At 36.3% G+C, this 22,140-nt stretch overlaps 1 protein-coding gene across 5 annotated transcripts in view; it reads left to right on the plus strand.

Annotated features, from left to right (window-relative positions):
* Positions 1-22,140, plus strand: part of BDP1 (B double prime 1, subunit of RNA polymerase III transcription initiation factor IIIB) — an 85,103-nt gene that overhangs the window by 54,757 nt on the left and 8,206 nt on the right. For 2 of the 5 annotated variants that reach the window (XM_068535473.1, XM_068535475.1), the window contains exons 26-35: positions 698-823; positions 5,404-5,440; positions 5,924-6,016; positions 7,323-7,548; positions 7,901-8,055; positions 13,190-13,340; positions 13,549-13,729; positions 15,876-15,930; positions 16,325-16,502; positions 17,255-17,459. In XM_068535473.1, the coding sequence (XP_068391574.1) occupies positions 698-823; positions 5,404-5,440; positions 5,924-6,016; positions 7,323-7,548; positions 7,901-8,055; positions 13,190-13,340; positions 13,549-13,729; positions 15,876-15,930; positions 16,325-16,502; positions 17,255-17,459 (1,407 nt within the window). Of the gene's footprint in view, positions 1-697; positions 824-5,403; positions 5,441-5,923; positions 6,017-7,322; positions 7,549-7,900; positions 8,056-13,189; positions 13,341-13,548; positions 13,730-15,875; positions 15,931-16,324; positions 16,503-17,254; positions 17,460-22,140 lie in introns of those variants that run through there. The other 3 variants (XM_068535474.1, XM_068535477.1, XM_068535478.1) reach the window with 3 other exon arrangements.

Below are 22,140 nucleotides of genomic sequence, written 5' to 3' on the forward strand. Positions count from 1 at the left end.
AGACTCCCTTCTTTATAGTCTAGGAGATAAATCTTAGTCTTTTTAACCCCCAGACTGTAAGGATCTTTGAAATAAGCCTGCTAAATGAAGAGTAAATGTGAGTGGACTCGTTATTTTACATGGCCATTCATCGCCATCAAGAATCATACAGGTTTTGGGGTTGTGGGAGAGGGTAATTGCCTTGGTGGGTCATGTGTGTGATAAATCTTTTTAAGTGCTTTCAACTCATCTGTATGATAGCACTTGGAACAGTGTATAGTTGATTACATGTCTGTTTTTCTTAGATTGTGAGTTCCTTGTGGGCAGGGACCGACTTGTCTTATTGAGCTTTGTATTCTTGTACCTGTAGCCCTCTAGTTTTTAGGAAGCATTTCATAAATGTTGACAGACTGATGAGAGAAACTGTGGGAAAGTAGGGACAAATTGGGGATAATGGAAAATGAAATGCTAGGTACTAAGTAGTTTAGCTCTGGAAGTTTTGCTTACTGTTTGTAAGAATCACAGACCCCTCAAAAACATTAAGTGTTTCACTTTTGCCAAGTTGATGTCAATCAGTTTAAGAATTACTATATTTCAGTTTTTTAAATCATGTATAAATGTGAATTATTTCTTCAGTTTAATATTTTATTTTATGATTCATTTTGTTTTTCTGTGATAGTATGCAAAAATGAATTAATGAAACTTTTCATTTTGACAGCTTGAAATACCCATGAATATCCCAGATGTAGGATGCATAGCTGTTGTTGAACATCAGCTCTCATCAAACATAGATTTGACTACTCAGGAAATGAAACAAGAAGAAAATTTGAATGCATTATCAATTGTAAGCATCCATTTTAATATGTTTTGTCTTTAATTCTTTGTTTACTTTCAAAAGACTAAGTTTATTTTGAAAGCTTTAGGTTTACAGATGGTTCTTAACTAGTATGATAGAAATTATTCTATTATTTCTAGGAGCTGTTAAGTATGAATGGTAGAAACTAGTGAATAATTCATAGATTTTATATTTAACTTGAAAAGCATAGATTCCTGTGTGTGGGAATAGCTCAATATCTTCATAGACTTATGTTAAAATTCTGATGCATTAAATATATACTAAATGTAAATTATTTAAAACATATTTAGTTGCCTTTTGCTTGGCACTCTTCCTTATTTAGTTGGTATTTATCTTGTTTTTGTAAATGAAGACTTACAACTTTTTCAAAAACAGTTTTATTAAGATACAATTCATACACTATACAATTCATCCATTTAAAGTATATAATACAGTGGCTTTTAGTGTATTTACAGCTATATGCACAGGCAAATTTAGAACATTTTCATCACCTCAGAAAGAAGTCTTATGCCCAGTGGCAGTTGTTCCCCCATTTCCTTCCAGCCTTTCCCAGGCTTAGGCAACCAGTGATCTACTTTTTGTCTCTATAGGTTTCTCTATTCTGGAGATATACACACAGTATGGTCCTTTGTGCCTGGTTTCTTTCACTTAGCCTAGTGTTTTCAAGGTTCATTCATGTTGTAGCATGTATCAGTACTTCATTCCTCTTTGTGGTCAAATCATATTCCATATGAATATACTACATTTCCTTTATTCATTCATCTGTTCATGGACATATAGGTTGTTTCCATCTTTTGGCCATTATAAATAATGCTGCTATAAACATTTGTGTACAAGTTTCTGTATGGACGTATGTCTTCATTTCTTTTGGGTACATTCCTAGGAGTATAATTGCTGTGTCGTATGGTAACTTTGTTTAATCGTTTCAGGAACTAGCAAACTGCTTTCCAAAGCTGCTGGACCATTTTATATTCCCACCAGCAGTGTATGAGGGTTCCAATTTATTCACATCCTGACAATATTTGTTATTTGATTTTTTGGATCTAACCATCCTAGTAGGTTTGAAATGGTACCTCATTATGGTTTTGATTTGCATTCCCTAATGATTAATGATGTTGAGCATCTTTTCATGTGCCATTATTGGCCATTTTTGTATCTTCTTTGGAGAAATGTCTATTTGGAGTCTTTGCCCATTTAAAAATTTTTTTGGTCTATTTGTCTTTTTTTTATTGAGTTGTAAGAATTTTTTTATATTCTGGGTACAAGTTCCTAATCGTATATATGATTTTCAGATATTTTTTCTCATTCTGTGGGTTGTCTTTTCATTTTCTTGATGGTTTCCTTTAGAGCAGGGGTCCCCAACCCCTGGGCCGTGGGCCGGTACAGGTCTGAGGCCTGTTTGGAACCGGGCCACACCGCAGGAGGTGAGCAGAGGGTGAGCGAGTGAAGCTTCACCTGCCACTCCCCATTGCTCCCCATCACTTTCATTACCACCTGAACCATCTGCCCTCCTCCCCCATCCGTGGAAAAATTGTCTTCCACGAAACTGGTCCCTGGTGCCAAAAAAGGTTGCAGACCACTGCTTTAGAGTACTTGGACTTCATTTATTTTTTTCTTTTGTTGCTCATGCTTTTGTTGTCATATGTAAGAATCCTTTCCCAAAGCCAAGATCCTGAAGATTTACTCCTGTTTTACATTTAAGTCTTTAATGCATTTTGAGTTAATTTTTTTTTTTTTTTTTTTTGGCCATGCCACATGGCTTGTGGGATCTTAGTTCTCCGACCAGGGATTGAACCCGGGCCCCCAGCAGTGGAAGCACCAAGTGCTAACTGTTGGACTGCCAGGGAATTCTCCCCATTTTGAGTTAATTTTTTATATGGTGTGAGATTAGAGTCCCACTTCATTCTTTTGCATATGACTATCTAGTTGTTGCACCATTTCTTTGAAAAAACTGTTCTTTCCCTATTGAATGGTCTTTTATTTTTGTCAAAAATTCGTTGGCTGCAGATATGTGGATGCTCAGTTCTATTCCATTGATTTATTTGTCTGTCTTTCTGCTGGTGAGGCTCTATTGATTTGTTGCTTTGTAATAAGTTTTGGAATTAAAAAGTGTAAGTCATCCTATTTTATTCTCTTTTTAGGATTGTTTTGGCTATCATGGGTCCCTTGCAATTCCATATGAATTTTGAAATCAACTTGTCAGTTTCTACAAAGACGTCAGCTGAGATTCTGGTTGGGATTGCACTGAATCTGTAGATCAGTTGGGGGAGCAGGTGTTGCCCTCTTAACAATGTTTGAGTCTTTCAGTCAATGAACATGGGATATTTTCCCATTTACTTAGCTCTTCTTTGATTTCTTTCAACAATGTTTTGTAGTTTTCAGAGTATGAGCTTTGCATTTCCTTAACTTCATTTTTAAGTATATTATTATTTTTGATGCTATTGTGAATGGAATTGTTTCCTTAATTTCATTTTTGGTTTGTTTATTGCAAGTTTATAGGAATACGTTTGATTTTTGTATATTGGTCTTGTATCCTGCAACTTTGCTGGACTCATTTATTAGTTCTAATAGTTTTTTAGTGGATTCCTTAGGATTTTCTACATATAAGATCATGGCATATGTGAATAGAGATAGTTTTACTTCTGTCTTTCTGTATTACTTTTGTAGGGTTGCTGTAACAAAGTACCACGAACTGGGTGGCTTAAAACCACAGAAATTTATTCTGTCATAGTTCTAGAGGCTAGAATTCCAAAATCAAGATGCCCCTGGTGATGGGTCCTTCTGGTGGCTCTGAGGTAGAAATCATCTTGGGCCTTTCTCTTACCTTCTGGCCGTTGCTGGCATTCCTTGTCATTCCTTGGCTTGTGGCAACACAAGTCCAACCTTTGCCTCCATTGCCACATGGTGTTGTCCCTGTATGCGTGTCTGTGTTTCTTTTCTTATGAGGACACCAGTCTTATTGGATTAAGCCTAACCCTAATCCACTATAACCTCATCTTCACTTGATTACATCTAGGAAGACCCTATTTCCAAATAAGGTCACCTTCACAGTACTGGGGGTTAAGACTTCAACATACCTTTCTGAAAGACATAATTCAGTTTATAACACATTCCAGTCTGGATGTCTTTTATTTCTTTTCTTGCCTAATTACCCTGTCTAGAACTCCAGTACAATGTTGAATAAAAGTAGGGGAAAGCATCCAGTCTTTCACCATTAAGTTTGATGTTAGATGAGATTTTTTTCATAGATGCCCTTTTTCAAATTGAAAAAGTTCCATTCTATTCCTAGTTTGTGTGAGTGTTTTATCATGAAAGAGTGTTGGAATTTGTCATATGCTTTTTCTGCATCTCTTGAGATGATCATGTAATTGTCTTTTATTGTATTGATATGATGTATTACATTGATTGAATTTTGGATGTTAAACCAAAAGTTGTATCCCTGGGATAAGTTCTACTTAGTCATGGCATATAATTTTTTTTTGATATTTATTTATTTTCTTTATTTTTTTGGCTGCGTCAGGTCTTCGTTGTGGCACATGGGCTCCAGGGCGCGTGGGCTCCGTAGTTTGTGGCTCTCTTGTTCAGGCACGTGAGCCCAGTAGTTGTGGCACGCGGGCTTAGTTGCCCCGTGAAATGTGGGATCTTAGTTCCCTGACCAGGGATCGAACTCCCGTCCCCTGCATTGGAAGGTGGATTCTTTACCACTGGACCACCGGGGAAGTCCCCATGGCATATAATTTTTATATGTTGTTGGATTCAGTTTGCTAGTATTTTAGTGAGGATTTTTTTGTCCATATTCATAATAGATACTGGCCTATTATCTCTGATGAATCTGACACCAGGTTCTTGTGGTATTAGGAGCTGAAAGCCCTCCAAGTGGGGCCTGCAGGGAGGAGGGACCCTGTTTTCCTGGCCACAGCAGTCTGAGGTGGAGTCTGCCTCACTGAGCTGGAAGGAGGGAGAGAGCAGTCTTAGCTCAAATACCACAGACTTTCACCTTTGTTACTGAATTTTCAACAATTTTATCGAATATATTTGCATCTTACGCCCTTAGGACCATTTCCAGAGGCTTTAAATGGTGGTTCTTTAATAAATTTTACCAGTTTCATTGGGGAGAGGGTCAGCAGAGCTCCTCATGCTGTCATGCTGGACATAGATCCTATAACTTCTTAATTTATTAATATTCATTTAATTTTTAAGCCACCTAGTAGTGTAAAAAATTTGTGATATTGTTCAGACCTTGGTTTCCATTGAGTCAAAACTAGCAGCAGATGTGACTAAAGTTGGATTATGAAATTGAAGAAGTAAGAAGGGCAGATGCTTGTTGCATATGATCAGAATTAAAATTTGCATATAATACAAGCAAAAGGTAAAAGAAGGAGCAAGAGATGAAAATATTTGGGTTTTAAATGATTTCTGTTCTTGTTTATGAAATTTTATGAATAATTATAAATTTCCACTCCACTGTAACCAAAAGCATAGAAAGACCTGTAAAATGTAGTGCTTTGAGATATAGAACATGTGTTTGGGAAAATACCTAAGCTATTACTTTTCTTTTCCTCTTTTAGGAAATGACCACAGGTGAACATTCCCAAGCAGAAACAGGTAACTGTTCATAAGGAAACAGCTAAAAATACTTGGTTAACACCAGCGAACAGAGTGATTTAATAGTGGTGGTAATTAGTAAATGAGTCAGTTTGCTGGAGAATTGAATGAAAAGATCCAGCAGTTTGAATATGTTATGTCTAGGAGAAACTTGGGTTCTTGGAATGCTACTTTAGAGAGTGATTAAATGTTTGATAAAGAAGTATTTATTTTCTCTGATTTGCACAGATGTATTTCCTTTGAAGGTATTAAGTTATTTAACGAGAAGGAGGCATTTTCAGTGAGTAAAAGTCAACAGTTGATGCTCTATTTACAGTATATAAGCTGAATGAAATACTACCCTAGTAAGGGGTTAGTGGTATGGAGGGTTTTGAAACTTGTTACTAGAGGATAAACACCTAAATTAAAATTCTTTTCTAAGCAACCAAACATAAATTTCCCGATTCATTCTTCTATTTTAATGTTGATCTGGTTTTTCACAAGGTACCAATGATGGAAGCACTGAAGCTGCCATAACTTTACTTACAATGGGAGGTCTGGTGTTGCAGTCAGAGATCAGTACGGAACAGAGTGACGGTAAGAATAAAAGATAAGTCCTACCAAAAAAAGAAACCTTTAAAATCCAACTTTTAAGAAATATACCCATATTTGAATATTAAGTGAATATCTGCCTTTTACATTTGAAGTTGGCATCACTGTGTTATTTTTCCAGAAAAGGTAATATGTATGCATTGATCCATCCTACTTACTTAGCCCTCTAATGGCCTCCATTTCCATATAGTGCACTGGGTTTATTAAGGATAATTTGTATTTGTAGAATAGTTAATCTAGTGAATCCTCTACCTTTATCATCATAAACATCATTGGTTAACTGAACTCCTTGATCACTGATCTCTTCATACATGTTTCTTTAGCGAAGGAGCCGCTGCTTTAGATAGTCTTCACAATTACGTGACAGTCAAATACAGTATGAAGGGGCAATAGTAGTCATTGAGATAATTTAGTTTAGACTATTCTGTTAGTTTGGACTGAGCCAAAAAATATGTCAACCCAGACTCTTAGTATTTTATTTTAGGCTATGGTCTTTACTATCAAAGTACCTTCTACCTTACATTAAATGGATAATCATGTTACTTATAATCCTGTTAATCATTTTAACTGCTGATGAGTGACCTGCCATTTGTTTTAAGTGTCAGATTTCTTGGCCCATAACTATATATTTATCAGGAAAGTCTCTGATTTGTGTTCCCTATAGAGCTCCTTTTTCAATGGCAGAGTATTGCATTGTAGCCTGTCACAAATGTCTAGAACGTAAAATACAGGTTTTAAAAAATTATAAATGAAGATAATCCTATCTGGAAATTCATCTGAGGTTATATAGTTACTGAAAGTAACAAAAAGATTTATTTTTAATTGTAATAACAGAAAAGTTTCAGTCTATATGAATTATTAAACTTAGAATATGTCAAATCTCTGGCATGAAATATGAGGTCATAAATTTCAAGTTGGAGGCAAAAAGAGCAGACTTTAAAAAAACATAGATAGTCAGTTTCTCAAATGTGTTTTACCCATTTTATCATTCTGCTAGTCCTCTCCTAATGAATTGAATAAATCTTTAACACATTGCTTACTCAAAAAAAAAAAAAAAAAATTAGGGAATTCCCTGGCGGTCCAGTGGTTAAGACTCCCTGCTTCCACTGAAGTGGGCACAGGTTCAATCCCTGGTCGGGGAACTAAGATCCTGCATGCTGCATGGTGCGGCCAGAAAAAAAAAAAAATTAAAAATAAAAATAACAGAATTCTACCATTGCTGCATGTTAAAGGATTTATTTGGACATCTATTTGTATTTGGTCAATTTTAATTTTCTGGTTTTTTCTGCAGTAGGAGTATGTGTACTTCCTGATGTTCATTCAAACGATAAAAGCCATATTCCGTTTTGCCCAGATAATACAAATCTCAAAATTGTTCATGAATGTCAGGAACCTTCTTCACCTATCCGTAGTACATCTCCATCAGTAGAAGAAAACAAGATTATATTGGATGAACAAAGTACTAAAGAAGAAATTGGTTTAATGGAAGAAGTAAAGGAAAACTCTATATCATCCAGGTTTATTTTGCTTTATTAAACTATTGTTTTTTGAGTTTTACAAAATAAATTAGTGTTCAATTAATAAATATATATAAACCAACCATCAATTTGGCCAATAGCTTTGAGTAACAAATAAATGTAAAGTGGGCAGTGCTAATTTTTCACTCTTTAAAGTAAGGTTTAGCAGATTTTGATTTTAGTTTAATAGTTTGCATATTAAAATGACCACAATGGGTGTTTTAAGCTTTAATGAAACAGTTTTATGTAAATATAGTCCCAGTTTTACAGACATGGTCCAGATTCTTACACAGAATCCTGAGAGAATTCTTACACAGTTGATCAATTTCTCTTTCTTCCCATCTCTTTCTAGGACAACTTCAGAAGTGACCAATAATTTGAGAATGAGAAGTAGATTTGCCAAGCCTAAGCCAAATCTTAAGAAAATTTTAGGGACCAGCAGGTTTGGTGCTCATCAGGAAGTTCCCAGTTTGTTTGTAACTATAGGAGAAGTGGAAATTCAAAGAGGTAAACTTTATTGTTCCCTTGAAAGTTACAAAATTACTTTGACCCAAGAAATTTCATTAGCATTTCAAATGGAATATTCAGTTGTTACAATTATTTTAACTGTTAAAAAGTTAAAACATACAGAAAGTAGAATGAGCTATAAAATAAATACCCATAAACCCACCAACTAGTTTCAGTAGTTATTACCCTTTCACTATATTTACTTGATCAAACTTTCTCTTCATATATATTTTTTTCTGTGTGTTTATACATGAATATTCAAGCAAACATTTCTTAGGCATACATGCATGTGGCAAAAAATAAGACAGTACCCAAAAGTCAAAAATTTTAAAACCTCCCTCTTTCTTGGTTCCCAGCCCCTAATCCCATTTCCAGTATCAGTTTTTATTGTAGACTTCTAAAAATGTTTTTTACACATAAGCATCTAAATAAGGGTGTGTGTATATACAGACAAGCACCCATATATATACATACACACATACATATATATGTATACACATGTATATTCCTTTCAGCAAGAACAAAAATATATGTATACTATATCATATATACTATTCAGCACTTCTTAAAAATAACAATTTTATTGAGATAATTCACATACCATAGAATTCACCCATTTAAAGTGTACAAGTCGGGATTTTCCTGGTGGTCCGGTGGTTAGGACTCCACGCTTCCACTGCAGGGGCATGGGTTCGATCCCTGGTCAGGGAACTAAGATCCCATAAACTGTGCTGAGTGGCCAAAAAAAAAGAAAAAAGTGTACAATTCAATAGTTAGTATATTCAACTTTTGCATATTATAAATAATACTGCTAAGAACAGTCATTTATAAGTTTTTGTGTGGACATATATTTTTATTTCTCTTGGGTTTATACCTACAAGTAGAATTGTTGGGTCACGTGGTAATTCTGTGTTTAACCTTTTGAGGAACTGCCAAACTGTTACAAAAGTGGCTGCACCATTTTATATTTTTACCAATATTCGGTGAGGGTTTCAGTTTCTCTGCATCCTCCCATACACTTGTTATTATTTGTCTCTTTGAGTATAGCTATCCTATGGGTGTGAAGTGCTATCTCATTGTGTGTGTGCGTGTGTGTGTGTTTTAATTGGGGTATAATTGCTTTACAATGTTGTGTTTTTGCTGTACAACGAAGTGAATCAGCTATATGTATACATATATCCCCTTGCTCTTGGACCTCCCTCCCACCCCCCGCCCCCATCCCACCCATCTAGGTCACAGAGCAACGAGCTGAGCTCCCTGCACTATACAACAGGTTCCCACTAGCTATCTGTTTTACACATGGTAGTGTATATATGTCAGTCCCAATCTTCCAATTCATCCTACCCCCCGTTCCCCCCCGCTCATGTCCACACGTCCGTCCGTTCTCTACGTCTGCGTCGCTATTCCTGCCCTGCAAATAGGTTCATCTGTAACATTTTTCTAGATTCCACGTATATGCATTAAAATATACAATATTTTTCTCTTTCTGACTTACTTCACTCTGTATGACAGATTCTAGGTCCACCCACGTCTCTACAAATGACCCAATTTCGTTCCTTTTTATGGCTGAGTAATATTCCATTGTATATATGTACCACATCTTCTTTATCCATGCATCTGTTCATGGACATTTATGTTGCTTCCATGTCCTGGCTGTTGTAAATAGTGCTGCAATGAACATTGGGGTGCATGTGTCTTTTTGAATTATAGTTTTCTCAGGGTATATGTCTAGTAGTGGGATTGTTGGGTCGTATGGTAGTTCTATTTTTAGTTTTTTAGGGAACCTCCATACTGTTCTTCATAGTGGCTGTATCAATTTACATTCCCACCAACAGAGCAAGAGAGTTCCCTTTTCTCCACACCCTCTCCAGCATTTACTGTTTGTGGATTTTTTGATAATGGCTATTCTGACCGGTGTGAGGTGATACCCCATTGTAGTTTTGATCTGCATTTCTCTAATAATTAGTGATGTTGAGCATCTTTTTATGTGCCTCTTGGCCATCTGTATGTCTTCTTTGGAGAAAAGTCTATTTAGGTCTTCTGCCCATTTTTTGATTGGGTTGTTTGTTTTTTTTGATACTGAGCTTCATGAGCTGTTAGTATATTTTGGAGATTAATCCCTTGTCAGTTGCTTCGTTTGCAAATATTTTCTCCCTTTCTGAGGGTTGTCTTTTTGTCTCGTTTATGGGTTCCTTTTGGGCAAAAGCTTTTAAGTTTAATTAGGTCCCATTTGTTTATTTTTATTTTTATAGTCATTACTCTAGGAGGTGGGTCAAAAAAGATCTTGCTGTGATTTATGTCAAAGAGTGTTCTTCCTGTGTTTTCCTCTAAGAGTTTTATAGTGTCTGGTTTTACATTTAGGACTTTAATCCATTTTGAGTTTATTTTTGTGTATGGTGTTAGGGAGTATTCTAATTTCATTCTTTTACATGTAGCTGTCCAGTTTTCCCAGCACCACTTATTGAAGAGACAGTCTTTTCTCCATTGTATAGTCTTGCCTACTTTGTCATAGATTAGGTAACCATAGGTGTGTTGGTTCATCTCTGGGCTTTCTATCCTGTACCATTGATCTATATTTCTGTTTTTGTGCCAGTACCATACTGTCTTGATTATTGTAGCTTTGTAGTATAGTCAGAGGTCAGGGAGCCTGGTTCTTCCAGCTCCGTTTTTCTTTTTCAAGATGCTCTGGCTATTCAGGGTCTTTTGTGTTTCCATATAAATTGTAAAATGTTTTGTTCTAATTCTCTGAAAAATGCCATTGGTAATTTGATAGAGATTGCATTGAATCTGTAGATTGCTTTGGGTAGTATAGTTATTTTGACAATATTTATTCTTCCAATCCAAGAACATGGTATATCTCTCTGTTTGTGTCATTTTTGATTTCTTTCATCAGTGTCTTATAGTTTTCTGAGTACAAGTCTTTACCTCCTTAGGTAGGCTTATTCCTAGGTATTTTATTCTTTTTGTTGCAGTGGTAAATGGGATTGTTTCCTTAATTTCTCTTTCTGACCTTTTGTTGTTCGTGTATAGGAATGCAAGAGATTTCTGTGCATTAATTTTGTGTCTTGCAGCTTTACCTCATTCACTGATTAGCTCTAGTAGTTTTCTGGTGGCATCTTTAGGATTCTCTATGTATAGTATCATGTCATCTGCAAACAGTGACAGTTTTACTTCTTCTTTTCCAATTTGGATTCCTTCTCTTTCTTTTTCTTCTCTGATTTCCGTGGCTAGGACTTCCAAAACTATGTTGATTAATAGTGGTGAGAGTGGACATCCTTGTCTTGTTCCTGATCTTAGAGGAAATGCTTTCAGTTTTTCACCATTGAGAATGATGTTTGCTGTGGGTTTGTCATATATGGCCTTTATTATGTTGAGGTAGGTTCTCTCTATGCCCACTTTTTGGAGAGTTTTTATCATAAATGGGTGTTGAATTTTGTCAAAAGCTTTTTCTGCATCTAATGAGATGATCATATGGTTTTTATTCTTTAATTTGTTAATATGGTGTATCACATTGATTGATTTGTGTTGTTGGATTCTGTTTGCTAGTATTCTGTTGAGGATTTTTGTGTCTATGTTCATCAGTGATATTGGCCTGTAATTTTCTTTCTTTGTGATATCTTTGTCTGGTTTTGGTATCAGGGTGATGGTGGCTTCGTAGAATGATCTTGGGAGTGTTCCTTCCTCTGCAATTTTTTGGAAGAGCTTGAGAAGGATGGGTGTTAGCTCTTCTCCAAATGTTTGATAGAATTTGCCTGTGAAGCCATCTGGTCCTGGACTTTCGTTTGTTGGAAGATTTTTAATTGAAGTTTCAATTTCATTACTTGTGATTGGTCTGTTTATATTTTCTGTTTCTTCCTGGTTCAGTCTTGGAAGGTTGTACCTTTCTAAGAATTTGTCCATTTCTTCCAAGTTGTCCATTTTATTGGCATATAGTTGTTTGTAGTAGTCTCTTATGAACCTTTGTATTTCTGTGGTGTCTCATTGTGGTTTTGATTTGCATTTCCCTGTTCACTAATGATGCTGAGTATCTTTTTATGTGCTTATTTGCATATCTTCTTTAGAGAAATGTCTCTCAAGATCTATGCTCGTTTTATTTTTTTTTATTTTTTAAGATTTTTTTTTTTTGATGTGGATCATTTTTAAAGTCTTTATTGAATTTGTTACAGTATTGCTTCTGTTTTGGTTTTTTTTTTTTTTTTGGCTGTGAGGCATGTGGGATCTTAGCTCCCCGACCAGGGATCAAACCCGCACTCCCTATATTGGAAGGCAGAGTCTTAACCACTGAACCGCAAGGGAAGTCCCTATGCTCATTTTAGAATTGAGTTATTTGTCTTTTTATTATTGAGTTCTTTATATGTTAGTGCTGTTTTTAAAGATTAATATATTGACAAAAAATCTTTCTGTATGGTTGCATAGTGCTCTTATTTCATTTTTTCAATAGCCTCACTATACTTTCCATGTCCCGTCCCTGCCAAGGTCCCAATCCCTTGGGGTACTAGTGGGAGCAGGAGAAGCAGTGTAAGTGGTGGGCTGCCTAGATCGTATTCAACCCCACACGTAGAAGATCTGGATAGTTAGCATCATCTTTTCCCTGTTTTGGGGGTCTTGCTCTCTGGGATTTTCTTTTCGCCAACAATTCCTGTGGTTCAATTAGTTAATTCATTACTTTGGCTTGAGCGGGACCCGGAAGGTCTCTCAGTGTGCAGACCCCAGTTACCTCTTTTATACAGACGTCCTTTTCTTCCGCTTTGTGACATTATTCATCACAGAACAGCTCCCTCCCCAACACTTCCCCCAAGGTGGAACCAGCCAGGCCTGATGTGTACCCACCTCTAAACCTCTTCTGTATGTGGGTTTCTGATCATACCTGCTATTACAGTAAAGTAGAGATACAATAGCTGCGGCTGCCAGGAGTGAAATGTGTGCAGTGCAGACTCATTAATTATCTCATTTATGTTAAAAAGTGTAATTGACCCAGACCACCTTCTTGCCATGTGAATAAGCTTGCTTTTTGGATTAAGAGAAGTTTGGAAGAGCCACTATGTAGTGATCTTTGAAAAAAGAATATGTTTCTAATATGGAGATTTTGACTTTACTATTTTGGGCTATATTTTAAATGTGTTTTTTATTTAAGAAACTGAGAAAAATGCTTCTAAAGGAAGAGAATTAGAAGATAAAAACCTTGAATCAGTTACAACAGCAGAGAGTAAGGAGCAGAGCAAATTGGCATCTGTACACGGTATTGAAGAAACCAGTATTTCACAAGAAGCACGCCTAACTGGAAGGTAAAAGAGGAAAGATATTCTGGTATTTGATTTATATTCTGTGTCAACTATAGGCATAAGCAGTAGCTGTAAGAATTTGTTCTGTTGCATTAAATCTATCTTAAAAGTTTGAAAACCATTAAATTAGATGAACTTTGACATACCTAGCTCTAAACATAGTTCTGTGGTTGTCTCCTTGATTTCAGATACATACTAATCTGTCTTTCAGAGATGAAGATGAAGAAGGGAGGTCTGCAGAGGTTCAGCTGTCTTCAGTTGCCCCTGTTGTTTCGTCTGAGTCAAGGCCCCACACACTTGGTTTGGGTATGGGTCTTGGTGAGAGTTCTGTCGAAGAGCCCCTGGGAAAGGACTCTAACGGAGACAGTGTGCTTATACTTCACGTGCCAGAGGTAAAAGAATGTAAAATATAACGGGGTGGCTAGCTGTTTATTCCTTATTTAAAATGTTAAGTTCTAATTTACACACAATAAACTTTGTCCTTTTTAGTGTTCAGTTCTACAGATTTTCATAAACGTATATAATCGTATAACCAATACATGAACAATTCCATCACTCCCCAACTTTTCCAGGGTCCTTTTTTAATTACTCCTTCTCTCCACCCCCCACCTCTGACAACCACTGATCTTTTTTTTTTCCCTATAATTTTACCTTTGCGAGAATGTACTGAATATGTTTTTAGTCTCTGGAACATAGAGATAAAATAACCAATACCTAGCTTTGTTGTAAAAGCTTTGAAAAAGGAGGTGTTTTGTACAGAGAGAACTCTTGCTTCTTAGCCTCTGGATCTGAGAAGTTCATTCTCAGAGCAAGTGTTTATTGAGATGTTGTGTGTGCAATACTGTGTGAGATACTTGGAATACAACCTTGTGAGGAACAGATGAGTAAATGAATGGTTAAACTCAGTCTGATAGGTGTTATGAAAGAGAGTTGTGTGAGACTCAGTTGGAGGGGCCCTCAACCCAATCCAGCAAAACTAATCTGGTGGGGGCAGTGGGCGGAGCCCAGGCATTAGCTTTTTTTTTTTTAAAGTTCCCCAGGTTATTCTAATATGCATCTAGCACTGAGCAAATCCTTGATCTGGAAGAACAAGTATGAATTAGCCAGTTACAGGGAGAGGAACATGTACAAAGAACAAGTGTGAAACAGTATGACATGCTCAGGGACTGTATAAGTAGCTGTGAGTGGAATATAAATGAAGAAAGTGCTTAGAGGTGAAGTTAGGTAGCCTGGGGACAGATCATAAAATGAATTTTTATGGCTTGCTAAGGAGTTTGGGTTACATCCAAAGTTATGGGATTTTCCCCTACCCCCCAACTTTTTACTTTTTACTTTTTATTTGGAAATAATTTCAAATTTAGAGAAAAGTTGCAAGAATCTTACATAGAAATCTGTGAACATTTTGCCTCATTTGCGTGCATACCTAGCTCTAAACATTATTCTCTCTGTGTGTTGCTCTCCATCTTGGTAGGTACTTTAAAACAACTAAACCATCTGAAAGTAAGTTCTAGACATGAGCCTTCATTCACAAATACTCCAGCTTGTATCTAAGACCAAGGACATTCTCTTACAGAAAAATGACAGTACTATTACCACACTCAATATTACCATACTACCTAGAATTGATTTAATAATAATGTGTAATATACAGTTGCAGCCAAACCTCTTACAGTGCATTTAGCTGTCATTTCTTCTTACTTTTTTAATCTAGAGTGGTCCTCTTGCCCTTTTTCCTCTTTTGTGTACTTGACATTTTAGTAGAGTCCAAGCTAGTCTATAATCTGGATTTCTTTTACTGCTTCCTCATTATTAGATTCAGGTTAAACGTTTTTTTTGCAAGAGTACTACATAGGTGATGTTTTGCTCTTCTTTTGCATCATATCAGGGCACACATAATGTTGGTTTGTCCCATTATTGGTGTTGCTGACTGATCACTTGAGTAGAATGGTACCTACCAGTTTTCTCCATTATAATTGCATCTTTTCCACTTAGTAAGTAATTTAGTATGCATTGATGATTCTTGCCTGAATCAATTACTGACATTGTTGGTTGCAAAATGAAAGTTTTAAGATCTTAAGCAGTAGAGAATTAAAATTGGAGTTTCATTTTAGAGAAAACAGTGTTTACAGTTTTGTGGAAAACAGATTGGAGGGAGCCATGCTGGGGGCAAGGAGACCAATTTGCTTCCATATACATGTCACCTACTAATGGTACAGTGGCTGCTGTGATGGGGATAGAGAGAAGGTTGAAGGGTTTGGATGTCCCTTTTCTGTTACTTCAAAAATCATTTCATAGCCTACACGTATTTAACAATTTAGTCATAATTCCCTTGTGTATATATATATATGTGTTTATTTAAATGAATCAAAATTTTATTGGTACAACAAAGTTTCAAAACACTTGAAAAATTCTATATATAGGTTAGATAAGTTGTTGAGTTTTGAAACAATAACTGTTCACAATATCACATTGTCAGGAAAACCTTTTAAAACTGAGATTTGGTTAACCTCACTCTTTCATTTTAATTTTTTATGGCAGTGTAGTATTCCAGAAGTCCAACAAGAGAATATAAACAATCCTCAAGACCTAACAGGTATGATAATCTGCTTCAGTAGAGTCTTAGAACCTAATAGTATGTTTTTTACTGCCCATTTGACTATGGAAAAACAAAGCAATTTTTGTTGGTCTATGATGGCCTTAAATTAAAAAAACAAACAAAAAACTTGAAGTATTTTGTATATAAGTTTTGTTATTCAGAATTATAAATCTTAAAAAAAAAAAGGAATTATGAATCTTCTCCATAGTGAATCATCTTTATCTTTTATGAAATTTTTATTTATTTGTTTCTTGAGGGGTATAATTTAGTTTTTTATTCTTCGGGATAAGTTGTCATGAGACTTTTTAGAAGTGAAATAAATTAATGATTTTCTGTCATTTCATGGTTCAACTTTTCATTACTAACTTTTAAACTTTGATAATGAATCTAGTTGCTAATGTACATCAAGAAGGTGAGGATGAACAAGCATTCATTTTAACTCTGGTGGAAATCCCAACCAGTGCAGTAGAAGAATTTGCTGATACTACTATGCAGTTAATGCCAAACCCTTTACTGCCAGCCCCCATATTGGTCAAATCAGTGAATACAGAAGAAAGGGGAGACATGAGGTAATGAATCAACTAAATTGTTTTTGCTAGGGGGAAGGGGTGCTTTATGAATTGAATAGTATCGATTGAACAAGCCATTCACCAACATTATTTGTAATTGTCGTGGAGATCTTATTTAGTAATTATGTGGTAAATTAGAGAAGAAATTACTGATTTTATATCTGATAAGGATGCCATTTAAATGTATAATATAATACTTTTGTATGAAACTTTGTTGGTATATTAAGTATTTTGAAAGCTAAAAAAATTTAGCAATCTGGATCATAAAATAGCATCTGTTAAAGGTTACTTTGTATACATTTATATATTTTTTAAATTCTGAAATAAATATACATTCACAGAAAGTTGCAAAAATAGTACAAAGGATACATTTAAAAATATTTTTGATATTCATTTTAATTCTTTGCTGTAGAATTCTTAAGTTGTATTTTAATAGTCATTGGTTAAGATGCTTAATTGTCTATCAAGTAACATTAGAAATTGAAGCCTTTTATATTAGGAAGAGGCATTTTAGACTAAAATTTAACTTTACTGGCAAAGAAAACATTATTTTTGTGCCTCAGATTTAATTCAATGTTATGGAACTTAAGTTGTGAGCTTTTAAGTATGAATGGAGCTCAAAACTAACATTTTTGTGGCCATGGCCATGTATATAATAGTTACTTTGAAGTTTTTTGGCAGTTTTCATTGGAATAGCTCAGGCTTTAACCTCATAAAATAACTAATTTAATGTGTGTGTATTTTCTATGCAGTATCAGTTTTCCAGTAACTTCAGCTGGTCAGGATGACATGTGTTTATCTAATTCTGGAAGAGATGATTCCGAAAAGCCTCCTGCTAATTTGGATCTTGTATCTAGGAAGAGATTTCATTGTAGGCTTGACGAAAGTGACCATGTTCCTCCTGCCAAAAAAAGTTCACTCACTTTAAGAGACGATTGTCAAAAATATACCTCTGAGGTAAGATGGTATCATTAAGCAAGTAAGACGGCCGTATTGCAACGGATCTATTTTTCTTTTTCCTTTAGACTCTTTATATAAAGATAGCTCTAATACTTTTTGCCATAAATAATCCAGATAAAACCAGTTTTGGATTTTTACTTTCAGCCAGTTCTAGGTGAAAATTGATGGATATTAATCAGAAAACCCATTCCCAGCTCAGTGTCATTGGCTAAAAATTAAGCTGAAAGCATCATACAGATGTGGATCTTGGCTTTACCACTTAACAGCTGTGGGATCTTAGGCAAGATTCTTCACTTCTCTGAATGAGTTCCCTACTGTGTAAAATGGTAATAGTGATATCATCACTACCATTATCATAATGCTTAAAGCTTCCCATTGCTCTTAGGAATAAAACCAGAACCTCTAAGGCACTGTTTTTGTTTGGCTGTTTTCTGTGTCTAATCTCATCCTGTGCTGGTCTCTGCCTCGCTAGCCATATTGACCATCTTTCAGTTTCTCAAATGCACCGTACTCCTCATGTCCCAGGGCTTTTCTTTTGCTGTCTCTTCATTTATGAAACATTCCCTTGCAAAACACAGACTTCTTTAGCTCAATCATCACTACCTTAGGGACGCCTGACAATACAGTGCAGATTCAGTTACCAGCCACTGTGTTGTAAGTTTCTTAAGCACCCTCTTGTTTTTGTTTCTGGTAATCATAAGTTACTACACTATAGAACAACACTATGGAAAAATTAGAATCTATATTCTCAAAGGGACAGTTGAAGACCAATAGTCCTTAGATGATAGTAGACAACAGAGGCGGTGTATTCTGCCATATCTGATAGGTTAAAAAATGGTATCCTGGAATAGTTTTTAATTTCTCTTACTATGAGTAAGGTTGAACATCTTTTCACATGCTTAAGAACCAGTTGTATTTCCTTTCCTTTGACGTGACTCTATACTCTTTACCCATTTTTCAATTGGGTTTGTTGATCTTTGTCTTGTAGATTTGGAGGAACTCTCTGTTTTTTATGTCTGTGATATGAGTTGCAAATTTTTTTTTCTCAGATTGTTGTCTTTTAACTCTACTTTTTGTGATTTTCTCATACAGACTTTTTTTGCTTAACTTTTTTTAAAATTTATTTATTTATTTACTTTTATTTTTGGCTGTGTTGGGTCTTCGTTTCTGTGCGAGGGCTTTCTCTAGTTGCGGCGAGCAGGGGCCACTCTTCATTGCGATGTGCGGGCCTCTCACTGTCGTGGCCTCTCTTGTTGCGGAGCACAGGCTCCAGACGCGCAGGCTCAGTAGTTGTGGCTCACGGGCTCAGTTGCTCCGCGGCATGTGGGATCCTCCCAGACCAGGGCTCGAACCCGTGTCCCCTGCATTGGCAGGCAGACTCTCAACCACTGCGCCACCAGGGAAACCCCTGCTTAACTTTTTAATGAGAAAGTTTTCAAACATTTAAAAAGGTAGACTGGCTAGTATAATGTATCCCTATGTATCAGTCATCCTGTTTCAACATTTTGTCAGCATTCCATGCAGACATTGTTTCATTTTATTTTAAAAGTATATTTAATGACATGGAAAAAAGATCACAGTACATCACTACATGCAAAACTAGGTCACCAGTTTAAAATAGGCCATTTAAAAAATGATAGATATACATTTGTGTGACTCAATATATAAGAAAAGTATGTATAGTGTCTCTTGGGCCTGTTTGTGGCTTTTATTTTCTAAACTGTTTTCAGCATTTTAATGATAAAAAGTTGCTTATAAATAGCCGAATTTATAATTTTAAATTCTAGAATGTATATACACCACACTCAGATAGACATGCAAATACTTTTTATTTTTCTGTAATCAGATATATCAGTCTTTTGGGGAATTCCCTGGCATTCCAGTGGTTAGGACTCGGTGCTCTCACTGCTGGGACCTGGGTTCGATCCCTGGTAGGGGAACTAAGATCTCGCAAGCTGTGGAGCGTGGCCAAAAAAAAAAAAAAAATTTTTTTTATGAGTCTTTTTTTTTTAAATTTATTTATTTACTTATTTATTTTTGGCTGCATTGGGTCTTCATTGCTGCGTGTGGGCTTTTTCTAGTTGCAGTGAGCGGGGGCTACTCCTCCTTGTGGTGCACGGGCCTCTCATTGCAGTGGCCTCTCCTGCCGTGGAGCACGGGCTCTAGGCATGCGGGCTTCAGCAGTTGTGGCACGTGGACTCAGTAGTTGTGGCGCACAGACTTAGTTGCTCTGCGGCACGTGGGATCTTCCTGGACCAGGGCTTGAACCCGTGTCCCCTGCATTGGCAGGTGGTTTCTTAACCACTGTGCCACCAGGGAAGTCCCTATTATCTTTTTATGTATAGCTTATGGAGTATGTTATATATTGAAGGTCTACCTTGAATTTAATATAAATTCTTTTAATTAATATTGATTTGTATAGAATTTATTTTGGTTTTAAGAAGAGTGGAACCAACTTAATTTTCCCCAGATGCCTATCCGTTTGTCCCAGCACCATTTATTGAATAATTCATCTTTTGTCCGCTGATTTAAAATTCTACTTTTGGGGACTTCCCTGGCGGTCCAGTGGTTAAGGCTCTGAGCTTCCACCACAGGGGGCATGGGTTCAATCCCTGGTCAGGGAACTAAGATCCTGCATGCTGCACGGTGTGGCCAAAAAATAAAATAAAGGTGTATTTTTTAAAAAATAAAATGAAATTCCACTTTTGTCAGATATTAAATTCCCATACATATTTGGGCATATTCCTGAACTTTCCTTTCTTCTTCATTGATTTACGTATTTGTTCTGGAGCTAGTATCACACTGTTTTAATTATTGTAGCTTTTAAGTGCTTTACTATCTTAAAAAGGGATAGTCTGGGGGCTTCCCTGGTGGCACAGTGGTTAATGCAGGGGACATGGGTGCCAATTGGCGCAGTGCCAATGCAGGGGACACGGGTTCGAGCCCTGGTCCAAGAAGATCCCACATGCTGTGGAGCAACTGAGCCTGTGCGCCACAACTACTGAGCCTGCGTTCTAGAGCCCGTGAGCCACAACTACTGAAGCCCTCGTGCCTAGAGCCCATGCTCCGCAACAAGAGTAGCCCCCACTCTCCACAACTAGAGAAAGACCGCACACAGCAACTAAGACCCAACGCAGCCAAAAATAAATAAATAAAATAAGAAAAAAAAAAAAAGGGATAGTCTGTCCCTCTCCCCAACCACAATACAATTTTCTTCTTTTTCCAAGTTTTTCCTAGTCGCTTATGTTTTTTCTTTTCTTGGCTGTGTTGGGTCTTCGTTGCTGCATGCGGACTTTCTCTAGTTGCATCGAGCGGGGGCTACTCTTCATTGCGGTGCACGGGCTTCTCACTGCGGTGGCTTCTCTTGTTGCGGAGCACGGGCTCTAGGCATGCGGTCTTCAGTAACTGTGGCTCACAGGCTCTAGAGCGCAGGCTCAGTAGTTGTGGCGCATGGGCTTAGTTGCTCAGCAGCATGTGGGATCTTCCTGGACCAGGGCTCGAACCTGTGTCCCCTGCATTGGCAGGCGGATGTCTTAACCACTGTGCCACCAGGGAAGTCTGCTTATATGTTTTAAAGTTTATATTAATTTCAGAATTAGCTTATTCAGAGCTTAAAAAAAAAACAAAACCCTATTGGTACTTGTGTTAGGATCATACTAAGTTGACAGATGAACATAGAGAAAATTGACATCATAAATGTGATGTTGAATCTTCCTGTCCAGAAACACAGTGTGTCTTTCCAATTGTTTAAGACTTCTTTTGTGTCTGTCTCTCAGGGGTATTTTAAGTTCTTCTTCATATAAATCTGGTACATTTCTTATTGGATTATATCTAAGAATTTTATCTTTTTTGTTGCTATTATCATTGAATTCTTTTTAATCTAGAGAGCTTTACTGAATTACCCTCATTTTGTGTAGTAATTTTTCACTTGGTCTCTTGAGTTTTCTTAGTAAACAGTCATATCATCTGCAAATATAATTTTAATTCTTCTCTTCTACTTTTTACACCTTTAATTTCTTTTTTTCTAATTATATTGGCTAATACAACTTAAAAAAAATCAGAAAATAGTCCTAATAGTGGACAACTTTTTCTTATTCCTGATTTTAATGGGAATACTTCCAGTGTTTATGAAGCGGGATGCTGCCTTTCGGATTGCAATAGTTGTATTTTACGGTGTTAAAAAAATTCCTGTCTGTTCAATTTTACGTTTTTTTAAAGAATGATATTATTGGACACTTTTCCTACAAATAGAGAGATGATATTATTTTTCTCCTCAGATCTGTTGATTTTTATTAATATGTTTTATAATATTAAATCCTCTTTGTATTCCTGAAACAAACTTTTTTTTTTTTTTTTTGGCTGTGCCTCGAAGCTTGTGGGATCTTAGTTCCCTGACCAGGGATTGAACCCGCACCCTCAGCAGTGAAAGCGTGGAGTCCTAACCACTGGACCGCCAGGGAATTCCCAAACAAACTCTATTTGATCGTGATGTTTTAGTCTTTTGATGTGCTGCTAAATTATGCTTGTCATATTTCACTTGATATTTTTGCACTGATTTGAGACTGGTTAGTTGGTATCATTATTATGCTTGATTTATAAAAGGCATTTGGAAGCTTTCCCTCTTCTGCTATGCTGTGGAATAATTTAAATAATAGTTGCAGTGTGTTTTTCATAAATG

The sequence above is a fragment of the Eschrichtius robustus genome, chromosome 2 (genome assembly GCF_028021215.1).
Source record: "Eschrichtius robustus isolate mEscRob2 chromosome 2, mEscRob2.pri, whole genome shotgun sequence".
Classification (NCBI taxonomy): domain Eukaryota; kingdom Metazoa; phylum Chordata; class Mammalia; order Artiodactyla; family Eschrichtiidae; genus Eschrichtius; species Eschrichtius robustus.